Consider the following 22,256-nt stretch of genomic DNA (forward strand, 5'->3'; position numbering starts at 1 on the left):
ATGTGAATATTTTCTGCTTTCTTTCCTCTTCAATGACAATAAAATGAAAATATTTGGACTAAACAAGTCATTTGAGGAAACTCTGATCCACATTTTAGTGTTTTCCATCAGAATAATCCAGACAATAATCCACAGATTAATCTTCTGTGGTAATAATAATAAGAACAGCAGCAGATCAGACGTGTTTCATGTGCAGCTGGACACATTTAACTTTCAATAATTCATGTTTTATCACTAAAATCCTTCATCTAACAAACAGATTTTACATAAAATGTGGAAAACATTCTGGTTAAAATAACTCTAGCAGGTTTATTTTGTTTAAAAGTTCAGTTTCTGCATTTAAAATGTCAAAATGAGTCGATAAATCTGCAGTTACAGAGGACTTTATGCTTTCAGACCTTCAGATAAAATCAGTGAACAAAGTGCAGAGTTCAGCTTCAGTTTCTGTTTGAGTCTCAGATCAGAACCAGTCCTCCATTTTACCGGATTTTATTTCTGCTTTAGACACGAAGACGCTGATCGATCAATCTGCTGATCACTCATCAATCCGGACCTGATCTCCACCGTCGCCTCGTGCTCTCCCGGGGCTCTTTACAGCAGCTCCCGTTTAAACGCTCGTTTCTCGGTACTCACGTGTTTTCTGGCTCTCCGGTAACGATCCTCGGTGCGGCTCCGGTGCGGCGGCTGCTCGGACTGACGGACCTCCTGCTCGGCTCGACGACAAAGCGGCGGAGGGACGGAGGGAATCCTCCGGTCCACCGTGTGGCGGAGGAGGGAACTAAACTACCGGCGCCGTTAACCCCTCAGCGGCCAATCAGAGAGCTGCTGCTGAAAACACTGAAGAATAAAATTTAAAAAATAGAATACATGATAGCAATTGTCATTATTACTATTATTTCCATCAGTCTGGAAACTTTCTGTCTGGTAAAACCGGAATATCTTTTTTTTTCTTCTGCTTTATTTCTGGCTTAAATGTGGACGAGAAGCTGGAAGGACAAAACCTATAAATATGTTTTCATTTCATTTGGTTTATTTAGCATTAAATGTCCTCTAAAGTTGTTTATTTTCATACACATGAAGCTAAAAATATCAGTTTAAAGCATTAATAATAATAATAATAATAATAAAGATCAACATTACATGAATTCAAGCCATATCATAACTAATTTAAATATCACTGATAATAAATTTATAATCTCTAAATGCTTTTGATTCTAAACTAATTGGAAATAATTTTTAAAAGAATAAAATCCATTTTTGTATGTGTTAATTGAGATTTATGTTGAAGCTAAAGTGAGAATAACTTTAAAAATGATACTTTAAAAGAAATAAAATCAATGTTTCGTTTAAATATTGTATATTTAATATTAAGTTTGCAAAGAATTTTCATTCAGTTTTAAAATATATCAATTAAAAGAGGGATGAGTCTGTTAATAAAACGTCTTAGTATGATAATAAAACATGTTTACAGTAAGCTTAGCTATTACATCCATGTATTCATTGATGGTGAATGTATTTTATTAAATGCAAAATCTTTTTGAAAAAGATTTCCAGTTAGTTTTGAATGGACAATTTTAGAGATTTAAAATTTATTATCACTGGTATTTAATTTGTCAGCAAGAAAACTTCATCCAAGTTTGCATAAAAACGCAAGCTAGCTATCTAGTGCTACAGCAAGCTACTATGACAAAATGGTATTAGCTTAGTTAGCCTTTAAGTCAGATATTTTATTTGATTATTCCTGGTTAACTGTTGTATTCATGGTTTAGTTGATGGTGGACATACTGTGTTCACAGTTGGAAAGATTCTAACTTTATCATTATTGAATGGTAGATCAACAGGTAGCCACACTAGCCAAGTATTCATGCTAGGTGGCTAATGCTACGGCAAGATAATACAGCTAGTTAGCATTTTAGACAGACATATCTAGTTCTAGTTAGCTGTTATATTAATGGTTTAGATGGTGGTGGACATAATATGATCACAGAAATATTTTAACTGTACTATCGTTGATCTTTGAATATAAAATGAATGACACATCAAGAGGTAGCCCACAATAGCAAAGAATTCACTTAAGTTCGCTAATGCTACAGCAGGCTAATGTAGCATACATGTATCTTAAAATAAATACAGCTAGTTAGCATTTTACACAGATATATCTATTTTTGGTAGCTGTTATATGAAATTAGTAGACGTAATTTAAGAGATTTTAACTTTATTATCACCAGTATCTAAATTACTGGCATAAAATTAACAGTACATAGCATGTAGCATTCACTAGCAAAGAATTCTAGCTAGCTAATTAGTGCAACAAGCAGCTAATATGAAATAATTTTATCTGGTCTGCTAGTTAGTCTTTTAGATAAATGATAATGTGTTTGGTTTTTTTTATATCGCTAGTTAGCTATGAAGTTGTTTTATTAAATAATGGTGTCCATGATGTGATCCTATTTGGACAGATTTTAACTTTATTAAAACTATTACTTTACAAATATTAAGCTAGGTGACTATAGCTACGGCAATAATTTTACTAGCTTAACATAAAATGAGGCAGTTAGCCATCTAAACAGTTTTTTACTGCTTGTTAGTTAATATGGTATATATTAGATGACGGTGTCCATGACATGATCACATTAAGAGAGATTATAACTTTATTATCATTTATATTTAAACTACTGACATGAAAATAAAGTCACAGTCTTCACAAGAGATGAATTCATGCTAGTTAGCTACTGTTGCATCTAGCTAATACGACACAGAGCTATTAGCTCAACATAAAATTAGCTGGTTAGCTTTTTAAACAGATAGTAAAACATCTTCACAGCATGATTAGCTGTTATATTATTCTATTAGTTGATGGGGAACACACTTGATGTGAATATTATTATCACATTTAGAGATATTATAACTTTATTATTCTTTATATTTAAAATAAGTGACAAAAAATCATGTTTTGTCATCTGAGGTGTTTAGCCTGCTAATTTTACATAGTTAGCTAATGTTAGCAAGGCAGTGACTGGTACCAAAACCCAATAACATTAGTTAAAAATAAAGTTACCTAGCTGAGCTTTTAGACTGATAATTATACATTTTACTGTTGCTTAGATATTATGTTGTTGTACTAATTAATGGGGAACTATCTGCTTATGTGTCCTGTGAAAATATCTAATACTACATCAACTTACCTACAAAACATTTATCAGTGAAATGATTCCAGTGACCTTCAAAGATGGTAATTATACAAGACCTGAAATAGTACTGTATAATAATAGGAATGTCTTCTGTCTCGTGGTCAGAGGAGGATTATATATTTAATAAACTGCTGAACATTATGTCTTAATTAATACTCGAAGTCATTTCAGTGCTTCCAGAAACACCACTAAAATAATTAATCTTTTATTTATTTATCATCCTGAAAGTAAGCTTAGTGGATGAATACTGTAAGATTTAATATCCATGAAGTCTCAGTGACAGCAGAATATCAGTTAAATACAAAATAGGAATATAAAGATATAGGAAAGGTTAAAATAAACTTTATATCCCAAAATTTACATTTTTAAAACACAAATTTTCACCTTTTAACCCCAAAAATGTGAGTGTTTCCTCCCCAGGAAGGTTTTGTGTCATGGTTTAGATATTTTTTAGATCCTGACTAATGTTTCTGGGCAGGTTTTTCATGTTCTCTGGTGAATTTATTGAGTTTTCTGCTCACAGTGGGGGTGTTTGAGCGTCTGGGAGCTGACTGGGCGGTGATGGTGTTAGCGTGGTTAGCGCTGCTAGCGGCGGTGAGGTCAGGGGACGTCTGCAGAGGACAAAGATCCTCCTCAGAGCTCAGCACATGCAGTCAGCGGCTCCACAACATCAGCAGCGTTCTCATGTAAATGGTGTCATTCTGCAGCAGAACGTCACCAACAGAGAACAGAGCAGCTTCCATCCAACGTCAGACCTCAGAGTGAGCTCAGCGTGGTCCAGCAGAGGCTGAATCACTCCTTCATAGGGACACAACCATGACACTGAGACAAAACCACACGTTAACATCACTGCAGCACGTTAACATCACTGCAGCTTTATCTCTTTATGCTCTCATCTCTGACCGGCTCAGACAAAAATTAAAAATTATGAGACTAATGGCCTAAATTACTTCATAAAATTAAAATGTATGAGGAAAAACTGTAAATGTAAGAGAACAAAACTTTACATAAGATAAACTTCAATTAAACGATGAAATAAAAAACAAAATTATGGGGATAAAACCGAAATGTATGAAATTAATCCTTCAATTGTGAGATTAAATTCTGAAAGACAAAACCAAAAAGTTCGCGACGAATGGCCTAAATTATGACATAAAATGTGAAATTCCGATCTCAAAATATTAAATTAGCGATACATTTCAGAATAAGAGCCTAATTACAAAATAAAATAGTTCAATTATGAGACACAACAAATTGAGATTAAACTCAAAATGATGAGACTAATGGCCTAAATATTACATAAAACATGAAATTATGAGCTAAAAACATTAAACTATGAGATAAATTTCAGAATAAGAGCCTAAATTAAGAAATACAATTCAAATGCATGAGGAAAACATTAAATTTAAGAGAACAAAACTTTAAATAAGATCAAAACACTAAATTATGAGATAAATTTCAGAAAAAGAGCCTAAATTACTACATAAAACTGTTAAATTGAGACATAAACAATAAAATATAAAATTGTGAGGCAAAATTACAATATATAATTCAGATGTATGAGATTTAAACCTTAAATTATCAGATAAAACTCTGAATGATGACACAAAGAATCTGAATTACAAAATAAAATTTAAATAAATTTAAATTAAAACTCCAAAGTATGAGACAAAATGATAAAATAGAATTCAAACATGAGGTCAGACCCTTAAATTATGAGACAAATAACCTAAATTATGGTTTAAAAATTGGAATTATGAGACAAAATGTGATGAATGTTGATCGATTTTATGCTGAAAATACTTCTTCCTGTATGAACATTTGAACTTCTAAAAGTCTGCAGACCTTCAGGCTCCTAAAAACTGATTTAATTCTCTTCTCTCTGGTGTTTTTTCAGTTTTTCATGGTTTAAAACTCAGCAACAGAAACGTGTGAAATGGAGCCACAAATTCAGGAAACAAGAGTCACAAAGAAACTTTATATAGTTTTCAAGTATTCAAAACTGTTAAATAAGTACAAGATGTGTTCACATGATTTACATATTGGACAATATACGCACTGCCCATCCTTAATTCTCTTTACATGTTTCCCACTAACCCACGCAACACGCTAAATGTCTGCAAACTATTCACATTTGTTTCGATTTTTTTTCTCTTTTGCGTTTGGAGACGGTGACCGCGGTCTACGGGACACAGACGAAGAGTCTACAGTGATGGTTAGCTGCTGGTGATGTCGACTAGAAACACAACAAACGGGTTCACATTCAGCTCATCCTCGCTCTGCTGCTCAACAAACCACAGTTTACACAAAGACTGACGGAAGCTTCTCATCTCCACTCTCCGCTGATTGGCTGTTGGTCGAAATGTGTCCGAACGCTCCTTAAGGCACCGAATGCTGTTGGAAAGTCCAGACGGGCGACAGATTGAAGGAAAAACTTAAATGTTTGAGGCGCTGAACGCTGAGCGGCTGATTTATTCTGGGTGTTGGGGCTCGGACGGCAGGAGCTTCAGTAACTGAACGTGGTCGTCTGACGCTCATGGATCAGAAAACAGAAGAAAAACTGAGCCACCTGAACCTTTGTAATGTTCCGACTGCGACAACCGTCCCTCTAGAACCTCTTCAGGAGAAAAAAGTTCCTACTGAAGGGTTACTGCAGCTGAGCGCCCTAAAAAACTCGATGCTGATTGGTTCAACTTAAGAGATGGATCACCAACAACCGCCACAAGGAGGAAACTAGAGAAACAGCCCATAATGTCCTCATCCAGCAGCTTCAACAAAATAAACCCAAAATGACAAAATGAGAACCTTAAGTTGAGACAGAACAACACAAAACACCTAAATGAAGAGGCAACACATCTAAAACATGAGACAAAACGCCTAAATTATGACGACAGGGCTACTTAATGGGACAAAAAAACCCAAAATTATGAGACAGAAAGCAAAGAGAAATGCTACAATTAAAACATTATGGGACAAAAATCCTAAATTATAACAAAGTGCTTAAATTATGAGGTAAAATTCTAAATGAGAGAAAAGGCCATCGGTGTTTATTGATCTGCTGCTGAAAACATCTGTAACCTCTAATAATCAACAGATGTATGAAGCTTTAAACATGAAAGGACGCAGCTGTGAGGAGTTTTCATGGAAGTAGAAGATGTGAGCAGATCTAAAACATCTACTGGCCGTAACTCCAGGTCCATGGAGGAACCAGAACAGTGGAGGTTTGTTCTGTTACGAGTACACAACTTTATGTCAGCGACGGAGAACCTGCTGGACGAGGGCATCGAAAAGACAGAAAAAACTATTAATTTCACAGATTGTTGTAGTTTTTAAACCGATAATCTGTTGTAGGTCCAAGCCTCATTCTGATGAGGGTTGAAGGGTTTCTGAATATTTAATGCTGCTTCTTTCGTGACGGTTCAGAATTCTCGTTCCCATCCGACATGACCTGCATTAACGGCCACATGTAATATTCTGCAGTTTATTAACTTTCTAGTGCAATAAATTAAAAACACGGGTAGAAATCTGTTGTGAAAACTCAGCTGACGTCAGCGCAGGACGTGTCGAGGCTTCAGCAACAATCCACGATCACAGACATCGATAATATGAGACGGTTAAACCCCATTAGTACATTATTTAGAAAAACAGACGAAAGTGCAGCTAACAGATGAGAAACTTTTGTGACACTAGAAACCGATCCACATTATTGTTTGGATTATCTCAGATGACCTGCTGCATCCACGACGTCAGAGGAACATCTCGACACCTACAAACGGTTTTTCCTTTAATCCGTCGCCCGTCTGCTTGTGTGCTCCTGTAAAGAAAAACAAGTGAAGCCGCTACAACACTGCCGGCTGTGTTTCCGTTGAAGTTAATGCTGCCGCCATCCACCGGTTACCGGAGAAACAGATGAGGGAAACCAAAGTAGCACCACAGAGAGAAAGTACATGATCCTAACTAGAAGAGTTCAGTGGAAGCTTCTCCTCAGACTCTAGTGTCGACGACTTCAGACCTCTGATTGATAAACGTGACGGTGGAGATGATTCAGCCCGTCCTTCTCTACGTTACGTTCTCCTTCCACCAGGTTCCACGTTCCCTCCTCAGAGCAGCTCCACCGCACTAGAAGACCTCGTGTGCTTTTACTTCTGGTGATGATGCAGCTTTAATTAGCGGGATTACAGCAGAAAAACACCACTTCCTGTTTGAGCTGCAGCATCCAGATCGACTAAAACGCCAGATTCTGATTGGTTGTTTTCATTCAGTCATTTTTCAGTCAAAAAACGGTGAAAAATATTCTGATTCCAGCCTCCTAAATGAGAGAATTTCCTGCTTTTTATGTCAAACATCACTTTAAAACGCACATTGGGGATTTTGGAGGTGATGTTTCTTCTAATAAAACGTAAATGTGATGAAATCGATGATTTCCAGGTGTTCTGGTCCAACCTGAGGGAGACTTTTACTGAACAGTTACTGGTAGTCAAACTAACCCATGCTGCTGGTGTTTCTGCATTTAGTTTAAAAAGTGGAGCATCAACTTTCTAAACAGCTCAACAACCAACATCTGGATTATCCCAGTCGCTTCTTAACGTTTAATTTCATCATCAAATGATTTAATATGCCGTAAGTATGAGTGTTTGTTGATTATTTAGAATAATAAAGCTGCAGGTGGAGATGTTTATCAATGAACTGTTTGGCATCTGAATGACTTTCTAGGTTTTCTTTGGTTCACTGCAGCCCTGATGTGGATAAAACATCTGGATGAATAAACTGTTTCCTGCTGATTGAACTCAGAGCTGCTGTGATGACGGGAACGTGGCACCTGATTGGCTGATGTTCGCTCTGGACCGACCTGCTCGCCACAGAAACTTACAAACTATGAGACAAAAACCAAAGGATCCATAAAAACCTGCCTATGAGACAGAGGGGATAGTCACCATACTGTACACTTTCTACAATATCCATGTCCATTATGAATAGAACAAGTGCATTCACTGAAAGGAAGAGTTCAACTTAAAACAAAGTCTCGGTTTTCACTTTTCAGGTCATTCAGAAACAAGAGGGTGATTCCTGCCATGATGGATGTGATAAACGTCGCATTAATAGAACTAAAATGACGCGTCGATGAGCAACTGAAGTGAAGAACAGAGATTTGTTTTAGGTTAACAGCACCCTCTAGTAACGTTCATTCAGAGTCTGAATTTCAGCAATTTTCTGTATTTAAATTACTGTACTTCTTTTACATCAACACAACAGTTGATTAGCGGGTCGTGGTATTTACAGAAGGTCCACAGCTTATGCATTGAGCCTCAGAGACTGATCCTCTCTCCTCCTGGAGGAGATATCGATGTCTATGGAGTCTTTACCCACGATGAGTCGCAGACGCTTCGCCGGAGGAAGTGGAATGAAATCGTCTTCGAACTCGTTGTCGAAGTAGTCGTCATCATCCTCCTCCTCCCCTTCCTCGTCGTCCTCGTCGGACGAAGGCTCGGCCAGAACCTTTTGGGTCCGATGTCCTCCGTTCCGGGCCTCCAGACCCGGAGCCATGTCCCCGTTGTAGGACACCTGGTCCTTAGTGTGGGATATTCTCCGAGCATCGTCCTCCCGCTTCAGCTGGATCTTCAGCTTGGTGGCGTTGCCGTGGACGACGGGGGCGAAGCCGTTGTTGAGCTTGGCGATGTAGGAGCTGCCTTTGTCCTTGTCGTGGTCTTTGCTGAACTTGATGCTGATCTTGCTGGAGGAGGCCGAGTTGACAGCGGCGGGGGAGAGGTTGGAGGATGCGATGGCGTCTCCGGGGTCGTTGGTCTTGCTGCTGCTGCTGTCTCTCCGCCGGCGGAGCGTCAGTTTGGGGATCCCCGTGTTGTTCTCCAGGATCAGCTGAGCATCGTATCGCGTGATGCGCCGCTTCTTCTTCCCTTTGTCCTGCGACCGGCAGCTGCTCTTCCCCTTGTCCCTGCGGAGGGACTTGCTGCCGTTGGTGACGCCGTTATAGTCCCTGTGCCGGTCAGCGAAGCTCAGCAGCACGTTGCCACATTCTGAGAAGCTGGCGGTGTGGCTGCTGGCCACCGGCATGAACGGCTCGCCGTACGAGTCCTCGCATTTAATCGTCCGCTCGGTCCGGAGTCGCGTCGGCCGTTTCCGTCTGGTCCGTGAGCCTCTCCTGGCGTAGCCGGCGTCCAAAGCCGGCTGCTCCAGAGCGACTCCGTGGTGGAGGTACTCCTCCATGTCGGCCGGCTCCGTCTTGATGACGACTCCTCCGGGCACAGGGCTCAGGCCGTCCATGGCGCTGGGCTCCAGCTTAATGCCACCCGCCGTTTCCTGGGCTTTTACAAGCGTCCGTGTGGACCTGCGAGTTCTGTACATGGAACACTGGCTGCCCTCGCTGCTCTGAACAGCTGCCACGTTGCCGTTCTCCTTGGCGGCGTGCCGGGTGATGCAGCCCCGCTGGCCCGGCGCCGGCTGGACCGGATCCTGACCGTCCTTCTCCTTCTTGACGGTGACGCCTTTACACAGCGACACCTTCGAGTCCCTGAGACCCAGCTGGCAAGTCTCTCCTTTGGCCGACGTCTTGGGCTCCGCCGCCCTCCTGCGACTCCGCAACTGGACTTTACTTAGTGAAGGCTTGGATTGGGATTTTAGTCTCTTTGGTACCCTGTTATTGTTTACACGACCTTGTTTTGAACATGAGGTAGAAAGGGCTCTGGACAAAGTCTGTCTGGTTTGAGTCCTGTTTTTATACTTCAGGCCAGATGAGGATGAAGATGATGATGTTCTTTTTCTGGCAGCTGCAGAGGAACAGAAAACACTGAACATTATCAGGCTTTCAGAAAGAAGAAGATGTTTCTGAGCTCCGTCAGCGCTAATAAAACAGAACTCTGAGGGAGACTCAAGGCAGGAAATGAGACAAAAGAACATGAAGACATTCATGACTTCACAGGAACTATTAACCGGTTATTTAATGAACAGTTTAGGATGTTTCTGTAGCTGCAGCAGAGACTCTTACATTGATGTGTTTTTGGCATTTCCTGAGAGTCTACGTCGGTGTGGGAGCCCACAGAGTGACTGTCGGAGCTCCGGTTTCCTTCTCCGAGCTTCTTCAGCCTGTTCAGACGTTTGTCCGTCTCCCGCAACCCGTACTTGCTGTTGATCACCGGTACTTCCACTGGTAGCCCAGCTTTGGATTTAAAAGCACCAGTTCCCCGTCTGCGGAGCAAAAACACCAACAAATAAAGAGTCCGTTCATCATCCTCCCTTTTCAGAGGGAATTCGTGAGTTTGGTGATTAACTGAATGAATCTAAGCGCTTGCAGCTGATCATTGACTGATTCCAGGTTTTTTTAAACAGCTTGTAGAACAAATAAAGAAATTCAACATTTCTGAGTTCTCTGTTCTTCTTCCTGTTGTTCTGTTTCCACAGAGCTGCAGGACTTTAGGTTGAAAAATGAACCACAGGGAAGAAAAATGTGAAAAAAAACATGTTGTACTGCATCAGTTTGACCCGTCTGCTCCCACTTCAACACCCATTACGGCCGTATTTACCTTTCACACGTATAGCATTCACAAAACTCATTGTTCTCCCCAAAAAACCCGTCTCCATAGTAACACGAGATTTCCTCTCCAGGTTCGATGTCCCTCAGAACCTTCACACAGGCCGTGTCTCGTCCTGTCGACACAAACTGAATACAAACAATTAAAAAAAGGGTTAATTAGAGGAATTTCTAGACGTGGAAATAAATGACACCAAAAACCTTTAGGCAGCCTCACCTTACAGTTTGGTCGACAATCTGCAGGAGGTAAAGGAAAAGACACAAAGACTTTTAGTACCTGTACGCAGACGTTATTAAAGTGTAATTACAGGTGAACTAGGGTGAGTCTGGTACCGTGATTGATGAATGCAGCAGGTCCGAGCCACAGCTGAGCACAGTTCTTTCGGGTCGAGTACATGACGCTGAAGTCGTTCTCTCCGTGTCGCAGCAGCAGGTTCTCTTCGCTCTCCGACAGCTCGGCGATGCAGCCGACGAGGTACTCGATCTTATCGTTCCTTTTCCTGCAACATGGACCGAGGCGGACAGGTGAGGTACGGACACTCAGGCAGCACTTCTTGTTCTTCTGACAGTACAAAATACTAATCTTGGTTGGATTCTCGTACACATAGAAAACATTAATGTAGTTTTTTAAATGTACAAACATTCTTATTGTATGGATGGTTCTTCTATGAGTGGAAACACTGACATGTTGACCAGGTCCTTCTGGTAGTATAAAATATTAATACTGCATAAAGTCTCATGTATGTTGACCCGATCGTTGCTGTTTTCTAAAGATAAAATCATTTATAATCAACAGGTTTCAGTGTGTTGATGCTGAATGCTTTTAGAACCCAGAATAATCTCCTCACCACTCCTTCGTCGCCACGATTTTAGCTCCGTTCTGCTCCGATGAGTAGCGGTTACAGGGAAGAATCTCGAAGCCGCTGTCGGTGGCGAACATCCGCAGATAAACGAACACCTGAACGTAACAGGAAGTTACATCACGTCAGACGCTCACGTGTTAGGAGACAATTAATGGAACAGAAATGTGTTAAAAATATACTGATGAATCAGACAATGGCAACGAGCATCAGTATGAGGATTCATTCTACCCGCTCTGATGGGAGTCTTGGAACATAAATGACAAAATGTCAGAATCACTGCAGCAGAGATGTGGTTTTATAGACGCAATAAGCAATGAAGACGTTTCAAAGTTACTAAACACTAATTATACGCTACTGAACAAAATTAGGAAACGACAAGCAACATGTTTTGGACACATCAGGAGGAAAGAGACTCTGGAAAATATCAACACAAGCGGAGAAATTTATGAGAAGAGAATGAAGACAATGGACGGACCAACATCATGGAAACACCTGGAACCATCAATCCAGAAAGCAGAAGATCAGATTAGATGGAGAGAAAAGACCGCCTACACACATAGATAGATAGATAGATAGATAGATAGATAGATAGATAGATAGATAGATAGATAGATAGATAGATAGATAGATAGATAGATAGATAGATAGATAGATAGATAGATAGATAGATAGATAGATAGATTGTGTTTACATGCTGCTTGAAGAGCTTCTCCTGAGCCTTGGTCTTGTGCAGGAACAGGTTTCTGGACCAGTCCCCTGTGGTCAGAGATCTGAAGGCCTTCTCCAGGTTGTCGTGTTTCTTGAAGCGTTCGATGATCTCCTTCAGCTCCTCCTGCCTCCCTTTGACCGGTCGGAATCTGTCGGGACACGATCCAGAAACAAAACGTTAGACTCAGAAAGAGCGCCGAGTGGGGAACCTGTGTGTCCGAGCAGCCCACCTGGTGTTCATCTTGTGGGTCTGAAAGCCCAGGTAGGGGTCCAGGATGAGGCTGGTGGTCAGGTCATCGTTCTCACAGAGCTCCTTGGCGGTCATTCCTGAGGACGGCACGTAGCGCCGCTCGGCCTCCAGACTGGCTGCATTAAACCCTGTGAAGACATGGGGGGACGTTAGAGGACGGAGCTGCAGCAGATTCAGATCTTCCAGCGTCTCTGGGATCCACTCACTGCGGCTACATCTCCGGTTTCTGGGGTGAGTCTTGCTGTGTCGCAGCGACGCTCGCTGAGGATGCTGGGAGCGAGTCTGGCTCTGGCTCACCGGCTGCTCGCTGGTCAACTTGTTTCCGTGTCGTCTGCCATTTAATACCATGTTCTTGGATTCGCCCAGCCACTTCATGCCCACAAGCCCCCTGGTCCAGTTGCATTTAGTCTCCGAGATGAAGAAACGCTCTTGAGTGGGGAAGACGGGGATCCAGAGTTTCAAACCTGCAGGAGGACCAAGAACAAACGTTTATATCATTTCTGTATTTATCTGGACGGGACAGTGCAGATTAATGTCATAAGTTTACAGTAAATTAGCCGGATTTAGCACAAGGCTCCAACATAAAAGAAAAACATACAGATGTATAAAAACAACCTAGCAAAACAAAGACATGATGAACTAATTCTGACTGGGTTAAACCTGCCCTAAAGTGTTATTTTACTAACAAACATATGTGAAACTCTCAGAGCTGCAATTATAACTTTAACTACTGAGTATTTAACTACTAAATTATTTTAAAATTAAATTCAACCTAAACTCTCAGATGTTAGCTTCTTAGATGTGAATATTTTCTACATTTTTGGCCTCTTTAGAACTAAAATAATGATTTTCATCAGTGATTAATTCTAATTTCTTGTTGTTTTGTTTCTAAAATATCACAGAAAAGTGAAGATGTCCATCAGACTCTGGTGATGCCTTAAAAAAAAACATTATTTTTGTTTGATCAGCGGTCATAAACTCAGTTAACCATCCAGAGCTGCAGAGATTACTGGATTAGTTTAATCAACTATTTAACTACTTATCTACTGGAGTTATTTTTAAAAATAAAAACTCTCTAACTTCCGTGATTGCAGCTTCTTGGATGTGAATATGTTCTGGTTTCTGTCCTCCTCTGTGACAATAAACTGAATCAAACAAGACATTCATCCTTTTGGACCTCAGGAAACACTGATCAACATGTTCTGACACTTCAGAACCCAAACTACTGATCCTTTAATACAGACAATAAATGACAGATGAATTATGAAAAGATAATTAGCAGCAGCTCCACTATGAACTGAAAATTCATCTGCAGCTGTTTGATTCACTGAAATTTTAGTTTCAAAGCCAACATGTCCAACATTTGCTGCTTTAACTACACAAAAGTGATGATTGGATTCTTTTACGTTTCTTACATGAAGATAAACTGAAGAAAAACAAAACATCTGAATTTGTGTCACTTTATACATCAAACAAATAATTAAGTTCCTAAAATCCTAAAAACTTCTGTCAAACAGTCAGAACACTTTTGTTGATCTGTTCACTCTTTGGTTGTAATTCTAAGCAGATGCTCAACATTTTACAGTTAATTCATTAATCAGTCACAGGAAAATTCATCTGAAACTAGTCAAACATTTGCTGGTTTTAGTTTCTTAAATGTGTGAATTTGCTGCTTTTCTTTGTCAAATATGATCATTTACAAAATATCTGAGTTTTGGACTGTGGGATAAATCAGTAAATATGAAGTTTGAGCTGCAGGAAGATAAAAACTGAATGAATAATCAGTGAAATGAGGAAGTAATTCTTAGTTACATCCAGAGTTCACGGAGTTCTGCCCGACAACAGAACGACACACCCAGAGTATCTGTTGGTTATCAGGCCTCAGTAAACTGAAGAACGGTGGTCAGTGAAGCTGGTTATCATCCGGTTATCGGCCAGTTAAACCCAAACACCTCTGACTGTTCACAGCTCCACTAACATCTCGGCCTCAGAGCATGAATCCGACTCCAACTTCTTTTAATGTACGATGAAATTAAAGAACAAATGTAAAAACAACATTCAAACCCATGAGTCGGCTCACTGCAGGTCTTCTAGGATCAATGAGTCCAAAGCTTTAGTTTGTTTTAGGATTATATCGCTGTGGAAAATAAACCTGCTTTAATCTCAGTCAACAGGAAGAAATAAAAAGACCAGAGTTTCCTCCACGTCTCTCACATTTACTCATCAGGGACAGAAAAGTGTTTAGACTCTAAAATCTGTTCTGTTATTTCAGATGTCTCCTGCAGGTCAGGTGTGCAGCATCAGTTACCATGGCGATGAGTCCCATTAAGAGGAGACTTTAACCTGAAGGTTCCTCTCCAACCTCAGACCTGCAGTCCATCACCGATTAGTGGCATTAAGCATCCAGTAAATGAGAAATAAAACGACTACGGGCAGCAGATTCACCCTCTGAACACCGAAACCTGCTGGATGGTTTAAAAGGCGTCTCTAAGAGAAATCAAATAAAAAAACAACAAAACGAAACCATTTAACAGCCAGAAACTTTAAAAACAGGAAAATTCCTCTGAGTTCCAACGTTCCTTCAGCGCTTCAGCCGCTCATGGTCTGCAAAATTAGCAACACTTTCACCAAAAATCCAGTTATTCTACTCTACAGGTGTCCTTTAAAAATGCCAAAAATGAACAATTTGCTTGAATCAAAATCTATAAAAAGTTAAAATCCTGACCTCTGCAACACAACCATGAAGCCACGTCTGACTCAGCTGTGAGCATCGATCAGGTGAGAAAAAATCAAAAAGTTTCCAGGTGGAACTGCAGGCAGTGTTTCCTCAGAGACTGAGAGGAAAACCAATAAAATAACGTTAGCATGGCTGAGAAACAGTGAACAGAGGAGCAGGTAGTAGGAGAAACATTCAGCATGGTGGAACATCTTTCTACAGATGAGGAGCAGAGCAGAGAGGAAACATCTGGAAACATGGAGGTAGAATATTTTCTATAGTGTGATGAGATAAACTGACCACAAACAGACATAAAATGATAAATTACTGCACCTAAAACAACCAAAACAAGACACAAAATGACAGGAAACAACTAAATATTTGCCTGTAAAACTGTCATACTTTAGTATTTGCAGCTTGTGGAGCCCCATTTTCTACAAAGTAGGTTCAAACTGTGGACACTTGGATAAATGTCAGACATGTTGATTCTAGCTGTTATTAGATTTTGTAAAAATAAAAAAAATCAAAGAAATTTTTAAAACCATTTTTAACTTATTCTAAATTTCTGGATGTTTTGTAAATAAATCAATAAATTATTTTATCTGATATTTTGACATTCTGTGTCCAACTGCAGAGAAAACACAACGAGACAAAAAAACAAACAAAAAGAAGACACAAAAAACAAAAAAATGCAGACTAAACTATCCCTCAGAGTTCATGTAGACTGTAAACATGTAAATAGCACTGCTCCAACCACAGCCTGTAAATAACTAAAATTCTACCTTTCTCTACAAAACCATGAAGACCTCGACCACTGAACAACAATTCAGGGACTTTAAGCTGAACGACGACGAAAACTAATTCAAAGTGTAAATAGTTAAATATCTACAGAATGTGGAGCCCAAAGTTGGAAACTGTTGGACAATTTCTGCACAATAATACATATTATTTCCTTCTTTAAAAATAACTTCCATCATTCTGTGTTGGAGAACCTTTCTGAGTTGTGTTTTCTTCTGATTAGATTCTTGCTTGTGTTGGATCAACTCTCTGACCTACACTGTTGTTCTAAAGTTTGGGTTCATCCAGATAATTCCATGTTTTCTATTAAACTCCCACTTTTATCCATGTGCTAACATAACAGTACAAGGGTTTTCTAATCATCAATGAGCCTTTCAGCACCATTAGCTAACACAATGTAGCATTAGAACACAGGAGTGATGGTTGCTGGAAATGTTCCTCTGTACCCCTATGGAGATATTCCATTAAAAATCAGCTGTTTACAGCTACAATAGTCATTTATGTTCTATGCTGCTACTACATGTAACACACTAAATGAAGTACTATCTAGTGAATTACAATTAGTGTCGAATTGGGTCAAAGAAAATAAATGAATCTTGAATGTGTCCAAGTCAAAGTGCATTGTCTTGGGTACTAGATTCCAGATTGAGTCTGTCTATGGCAGGCACCACAATACAGCAAGTTAATAAAATTAAGTTACTGGGAGTCACAATTGATGAGCGCTTGACATGGTCGGATCATATTGATGCTATTGTTGTAAAAATGGGGCAGGGCATTGCGGTCATGCGTAGATGTTCTCCTTATATCACACCATTAATTAGAAAGCAGGTAATGCAGGCATTAGTTCTCTCACATTTGGAGTACTGTATGGTTGTGTGGTCCTCTGCTGCTAAAATGGACATAAAAAAACTACAATTAGTTCAAAATAGAGCCGCTAGATTAATACTCAATTGCTCATTTAAAACCAATGTGGCTAGGATGCATCACAGTTTGGCATGGTTACCTGTAGAGGCCAAGTTAACATCAAGTATAAAGTTTTCTAGAAATGCAATTATGGAAGGGACGCCAATTTTTTTAGTGATCGATTATTAAATGCAGATCTTAAACATAGTCATAAAACTAGACAAGCAAGTTTGGGGTATTTGAAACTTCCAAAACCGAATTCGGAATTGCTTAAAAAAACTGTTTTTTATAGAGCTATCCAGCAATGGAATTTACTACCTGAAAATATGAAAAGAATTAAAAGCAAATACTTATTTAAACAATCTATTAAAAAGTATTTATGAGTGAGACCACACAATTAGAATAATCAATCCTTGTATGTCTGTATTTTGTTGTTTGTTTTTGAATTTTAACAGAGATAGGTATATTAATGTAATGTAGTTTTATCCTGATGACATCAGTTTTTATTTGTATGATTAGTGTATGTATATGTTGTGATGTTTTATGTGGACCCCAAGAAGATTAGCGACCATGACAGTGGTAGCTAATGGGGATCCGAATAAAGAATAAGAATTTACCACATTAACTATGTCTGCGCTGGATTTATCATTCATTTAATGTGATCAACAGTGGAAAAACTGATTTTCTTTAAAAAATAAGGAAATTTCTCTGTGACCCCAAATTTTTGAACGGTATTGTTATAAAATACAGTAAAAATATATGAAAGACACAGCAAAAATATATAAAAAATAAAGTAAATCTAAAGTAAAAAATATATTAAAATACAGCAGAAATATATTTAAAATACAATAAAATTAAAGTCAAAATATATTAAAAATACAGCAAAAATATTAAAAGTACAGTAAAAAACAGTGAAAATACTGTAAAAAAATACAGTAAAAATATATCAAAAATACACTTGAAATATAGTAAAAATACAGTAAAAATAGTAAACATAAATTAAAAACATATTTAAAACAATAAAGATAGATTAAAAAGACAGTAAAAATAAAGCTAAAATTTTTTTCAAAATTTATTAAAAATGCATTAACAATTTAGTAAAAATATAGTAAAAAAAATGCTGTAAAAATATATTAAAGCAGGAGAAATACAGTAAAAAAACAGTATAAATAGAATCCTGTATTTTGGTTCCTTCATAGATTTATTAAAGTTAAATTACATTCAATTTTATGTTGTTTTCGTTGGGGAAAAAGCTGCTTTTCTTTCAAAAATAAGGACATTTCTAAGTGACTCCAAACTTTTGAACGGTAGTGTACACTGCTCTGAATAAAACAATCTTCTAAATGAAACCGTATTTTTCTCTCTCTTTCTTCATTTTGTTTCCAGGACTTTAGTTTGCAGTGAAACATAACAGAAGTGACGATAAAACACTCAAACTGCCTCTTGGAGCTGGGAGGGCTTACCCAGGTGTGACAGGTGTTTCAGCGCCACACAGCCCGTTTTAAATGATCCTCTAGCGCCACCCAGTGGTAACCTCAAACACTGCAGCTGCTTACTGTCAAGTGCAACACAAACGTCTTCGGTCCCTTCATCCATCTACACCTACAAAGTCCAGCTTTGTTCACATAAACACCGTAAAAACCATCAAACACCGGCAGCAGAATGAACCTGTTATCATCCCACAGCATTAGCATTGAGCATGGAGCCACTGTTTAGCTCCGCGGCTAGCTGCTACAAACACACAGGGATCGGCCGTGGAAACCCGGAAGGCCACACCGACATCCGAGGCCGACACGGGGCCACAGCTTCCCAAACGTCGGCCGAACTGTTCGCCACCAGCAGCCGCCTTTCCGTCCTCCGTCTCCCCGGTGTTAGCATCCGGCTAAACGCGGAGGGCGAGCGGCGGCACACCGGCTACACGTTAACACCACAAATACAACAGTCCCGACACAAAGACCCGCACCGGGAGTTACCGGGAGGGGGGCATTTAACTGGTCCATCACACACGTTAAGTCCACATCACGACGGTTTCTCCCATCTAGCATCCAGGCTGCTAACGTTCAGCTAACATAGCGAGCAGAGTGAATAATAAACGTGTCTGCAGCTGCTCAGACCGCAGATCTGAGGGGATTTAAACACTCTGGTACTCACTAGTTGGTGTTAGCTGCCGTCAAACTTCACTCAGCGAGCTGCTAACTTAGCCCAAAGCTGAAGTTAGCTTCTGAATGGAGGCTTCCGAGGCAGCATTTAAGGGAGAAGAAAAGGGAAACTTAACTTCCAGCAGTCAGATGGTGTTAACCCTCATTTTAATAATATTAATTAGCTCTGAAATCCACTTTAACAACTGTGAAAATACAAAAATAAAAGATTTCACAGCTTTTTTCACACACAGACCGGCTGTAGATCCATACGCGATACATGTTGACGCCTTATATCTGCACAAGATGATGCGACAGAGGCTACAAGGCTCATTTTGCAGGAAAATCACATTAAACAAGGGCAACATTAAAAGCATAAACACATAACCAATTTTAGGAGCTTCAATAGAAACTAAGTGGTTAGTTTCAGCTGAAGCTCCTATTTTTTTTTTTATAAATTTCACAATTCAAGCTTTCAATTAAGATAATAAAAGCTGCAACTATCGTGGATTTTGATTATCAATTTCTCGTTATTTTCAGTATGGGATACTTCATTCAAACCTCCCAGAGAAGTCCAGTTGGTTTCTACTGAAGCTCCTACGTTTGGATTAAGTTTGATCAAATTCAAACTCAAGCTTTCAATTTAATATAATTAAAGCTGCACTTATGTGAAACTGTATTTTAAAGACTGCTCAGTCTCTGTAGGACAATCCTGTCCAGATTTATCTATTTATGGATATTGATACACTCTTATTTTTATTGTGCTCTCCTCAACTTTGACCTCATTTTTAGTACTTAGTAGTTTTTTTTCTGACAACTGCACAATGAGAGATAAGATTCACCAGAGTCGAGCTCCTTGTTTACAATAAAGTTGATTCTGGTTCTGATTTAACAAGTTAATATCCAGTTACTTTTGGTTTTAAATGTTCGAAAAAGTACAGAAAAAAAATCCCATTTTAGCATTGCCCTCCATATAATAAAGGTTTAACAGATCTAAACCTGCCTGAAAGCCTCTGTAGGACCATCTCGTCATGATTCCACCTGACCTTAAGATCTGAACCTGCTCTACCTTGGTTCAGATAACTGTAGAAATGTCACATTTTTGCATTTTCATCCGCAGCACAAACACGAGAATAGTGGTCAGTCAGTATTAAAGCTTTACCCACAATTTCCAACTCATTTTAACATCTTTAAAATGTGGAAATACGGTTAAGTCTCCCTTAAGTTCCCCCTTAACTGTCGGATCGGAAGCTACGAATCAGAAGCTAACTTCAGCATCGTTCCCGTAGCCTCTACGTCAGCTAGCACAGTCAAGAAAATGCAGTTATCACGTCTGAACTAACGATACAAAGCTGACTTAATAATCCCGAAACATCTGAATATTATAGTCAGTATTTATCTGCACACATGTCCCGTTAGCTAACCGACCTACCAGCAAACCACTGGAGCAACGGCTAACGCAGCTAGCATCCACTGCGTTAGCTCAGGCTGTCTGATGTGAAGCCATTAGCAGTTTAACGTTGGAAATGAGTCGTTTGTAGGAGAATTCAAAGTTAGTTTCAGTGTTTCAGTGTTCATTTCTCCGTGGTGCCGGAGCTACCGGAGCGGCCCGGTACAGTGATGTTATTTATCCTGACGGCTAACGGCTAAACAGCAGCTCAAAGCGTCCAAAGCGTTAAATGTCCGCGACTCGACTACACAAACACCGAGCGGTCCGGTAACACTCACCGGTTTATTCAGTCACGCAGAGCCGCGGTTCTTCACACGGATCCGAGCCTGATACCCTGAAAAGGAAAATATCTCAGCAAACACATTTTTTTAGAAATTAACATTAAAATTCAAGATGGCGGCCTAGCACCGGGGGGAGAGAGAGAAAGGCGCAGCACCGCCATCCGACACAAAGTAGTCCCTCCAAAGACGCCCCCGACCCGGTCCACCGGGGCCGAACCGGGAGCAGCACCTCCGTGTTCTGACAAGAACGGAGGAAACGGACACAGTCGGTGACTTTTTGTGTCTGTTTCTGTAAAGAATGTCGAAAATTGTTCTATCGGTTTGAGGCTGTAATTGTCGGATGTACACAAAAGTAGTGCTGCATAAACAAACCTCTTTACGCTTCCTAAAGATCCAGCGGTGGAGAACCGGAGAACCAGAGAACCAGGGTTCTGCAGGTCTTCTGTAGAGAACCGCGGCATCAAAAGAAAACCAGAACCATAGATCTAAAGTCCACAAACCTCTTTATGCTTCCTAAAGATCCAGCGGTGGAGAATCACAGAGAACCAGGGTTCTACTGCTACTGTTCTTAGGAAACCCACAGCAGCAGAACCAAACCAGAACATTTTAGCTTTAGTCATAAACTTCTTTATGCATCCCAAAGATCCAGCGGTTTTACAGACACAGCTCTGATGCTGCTTTATGGAGAACCACAGCAGTAGAACAGAGTTAGAACCAGAAAGTCGGGTCCACAAACCTGTTTATGCCTCTTAAAGGTTCAGTCGTACGCAAAGTTCTGCTCTGCTGCTGTGGTTCTTCAAGGAATCAAGGTTCTGCAGCTGTTCTACATAGAACCATGGTTCTACTGTCCAATCTATGGAGAACCACAGCTCCAGAACCAAAACAGAAGACTTAAACTGTAGTCATGAACCTCTTTAGGTTCTCTGAAGATCCAGTGGTTGCTGCAGACACGGTTCTGCTACTGCTCAGTATAGAACCACAGCAGCAGAACGGAACCAGAACCAGGAAACTAAAGTCCATAAACCTCTCTACACCTCCGACAGATCCACACATGTGCACACACGGTTCTGCTGCTGTTCTAGAAAACCAAACAGAACCAGAACCTTCAAACTAAAGTCGACAAACCTTGTGTTCCCTAAAGATCCAGCCGAGGTGGTAGACATGGTTCTGATTGTCCATGGACAACCACGGCTGTTGAACCAAATCAGAACCCACAAACCTCTTTACTCTTCATACAGATCTGTTCTATGGAGAACCACAGCAGCAGAACTGAACCAGAACCAGCAAACTAAAGTCCACTGTCCTCTTTATGCCTCCTACAGATCCAGTCGCCGAAGAAGACAAGGTTCTGGCGCTGTTCCATGGAGAACCATGACCAGCAGAACCGTAATAGGACATTTTAACTTCAACAAACG

General features: G+C 39.9%; 2 protein-coding genes across 2 annotated transcripts in view; both read right to left on the reverse strand.

The window, feature by feature from the left end:
* Window positions 1-777, reverse strand: part of LOC110967078 (CD82 antigen) — a 35,521-nt gene extending 34,744 nt beyond the window's left edge. Inside the window, 1 exon segment of the mRNA XM_022216589.2 lies at window positions 634-777. The gene's annotated coding sequence lies outside the window, so the exon portion shown is untranslated.
* Window positions 778-5,155: 4,378 nt separating this feature from the next.
* Window positions 5,156-21,180, reverse strand: kmt5b (lysine methyltransferase 5B). Its single transcript, XM_022216587.2, has 10 exons — window positions 20,839-21,180; window positions 12,762-13,019; window positions 12,536-12,683; window positions 12,289-12,454; window positions 11,583-11,692; window positions 11,068-11,234; window positions 10,952-10,971; window positions 10,727-10,863; window positions 10,192-10,391; window positions 5,156-9,973 (listed from the first exon to the last, which is right to left on the reverse strand). The coding sequence occupies exons 2-10, from the start codon at window positions 12,928-12,930 to the stop codon at window positions 8,484-8,486; spliced, it is 2,607 nt and encodes an 868-aa protein (XP_022072279.2). The 5' UTR covers window positions 12,931-13,019; window positions 20,839-21,180; the 3' UTR covers window positions 5,156-8,483.
* Between the last annotated feature and the right edge of the window lie 1,076 nt (window positions 21,181-22,256).

This window comes from Acanthochromis polyacanthus, chromosome 2 (genome assembly GCF_021347895.1).
Source record: "Acanthochromis polyacanthus isolate Apoly-LR-REF ecotype Palm Island chromosome 2, KAUST_Apoly_ChrSc, whole genome shotgun sequence".
Taxonomy (NCBI): Eukaryota; Metazoa; Chordata; class Actinopteri; family Pomacentridae; genus Acanthochromis; species Acanthochromis polyacanthus.

Coding starts and splice junctions, on each gene's coding strand:
- kmt5b (XM_022216587.2), bottom strand. CDS start 12,930: ATGAAGTGGCTGGGCGAATCCAAGAACATGGTATTAAATGGCAGACGA. Junction 10,864..10,951: donor ATTGTCGACCAAACTGTAAG/GTGAGGCTGCCT, acceptor GTTTGTATTCAG/TTTGTGTCGACAGGACGAGA. Junction 9,974..10,191: donor AATGCCAAAAACACATCAAT/GTAAGAGTCTCT, acceptor GTTCCTCTGCAG/CTGCCAGAAAAAGAACATCA.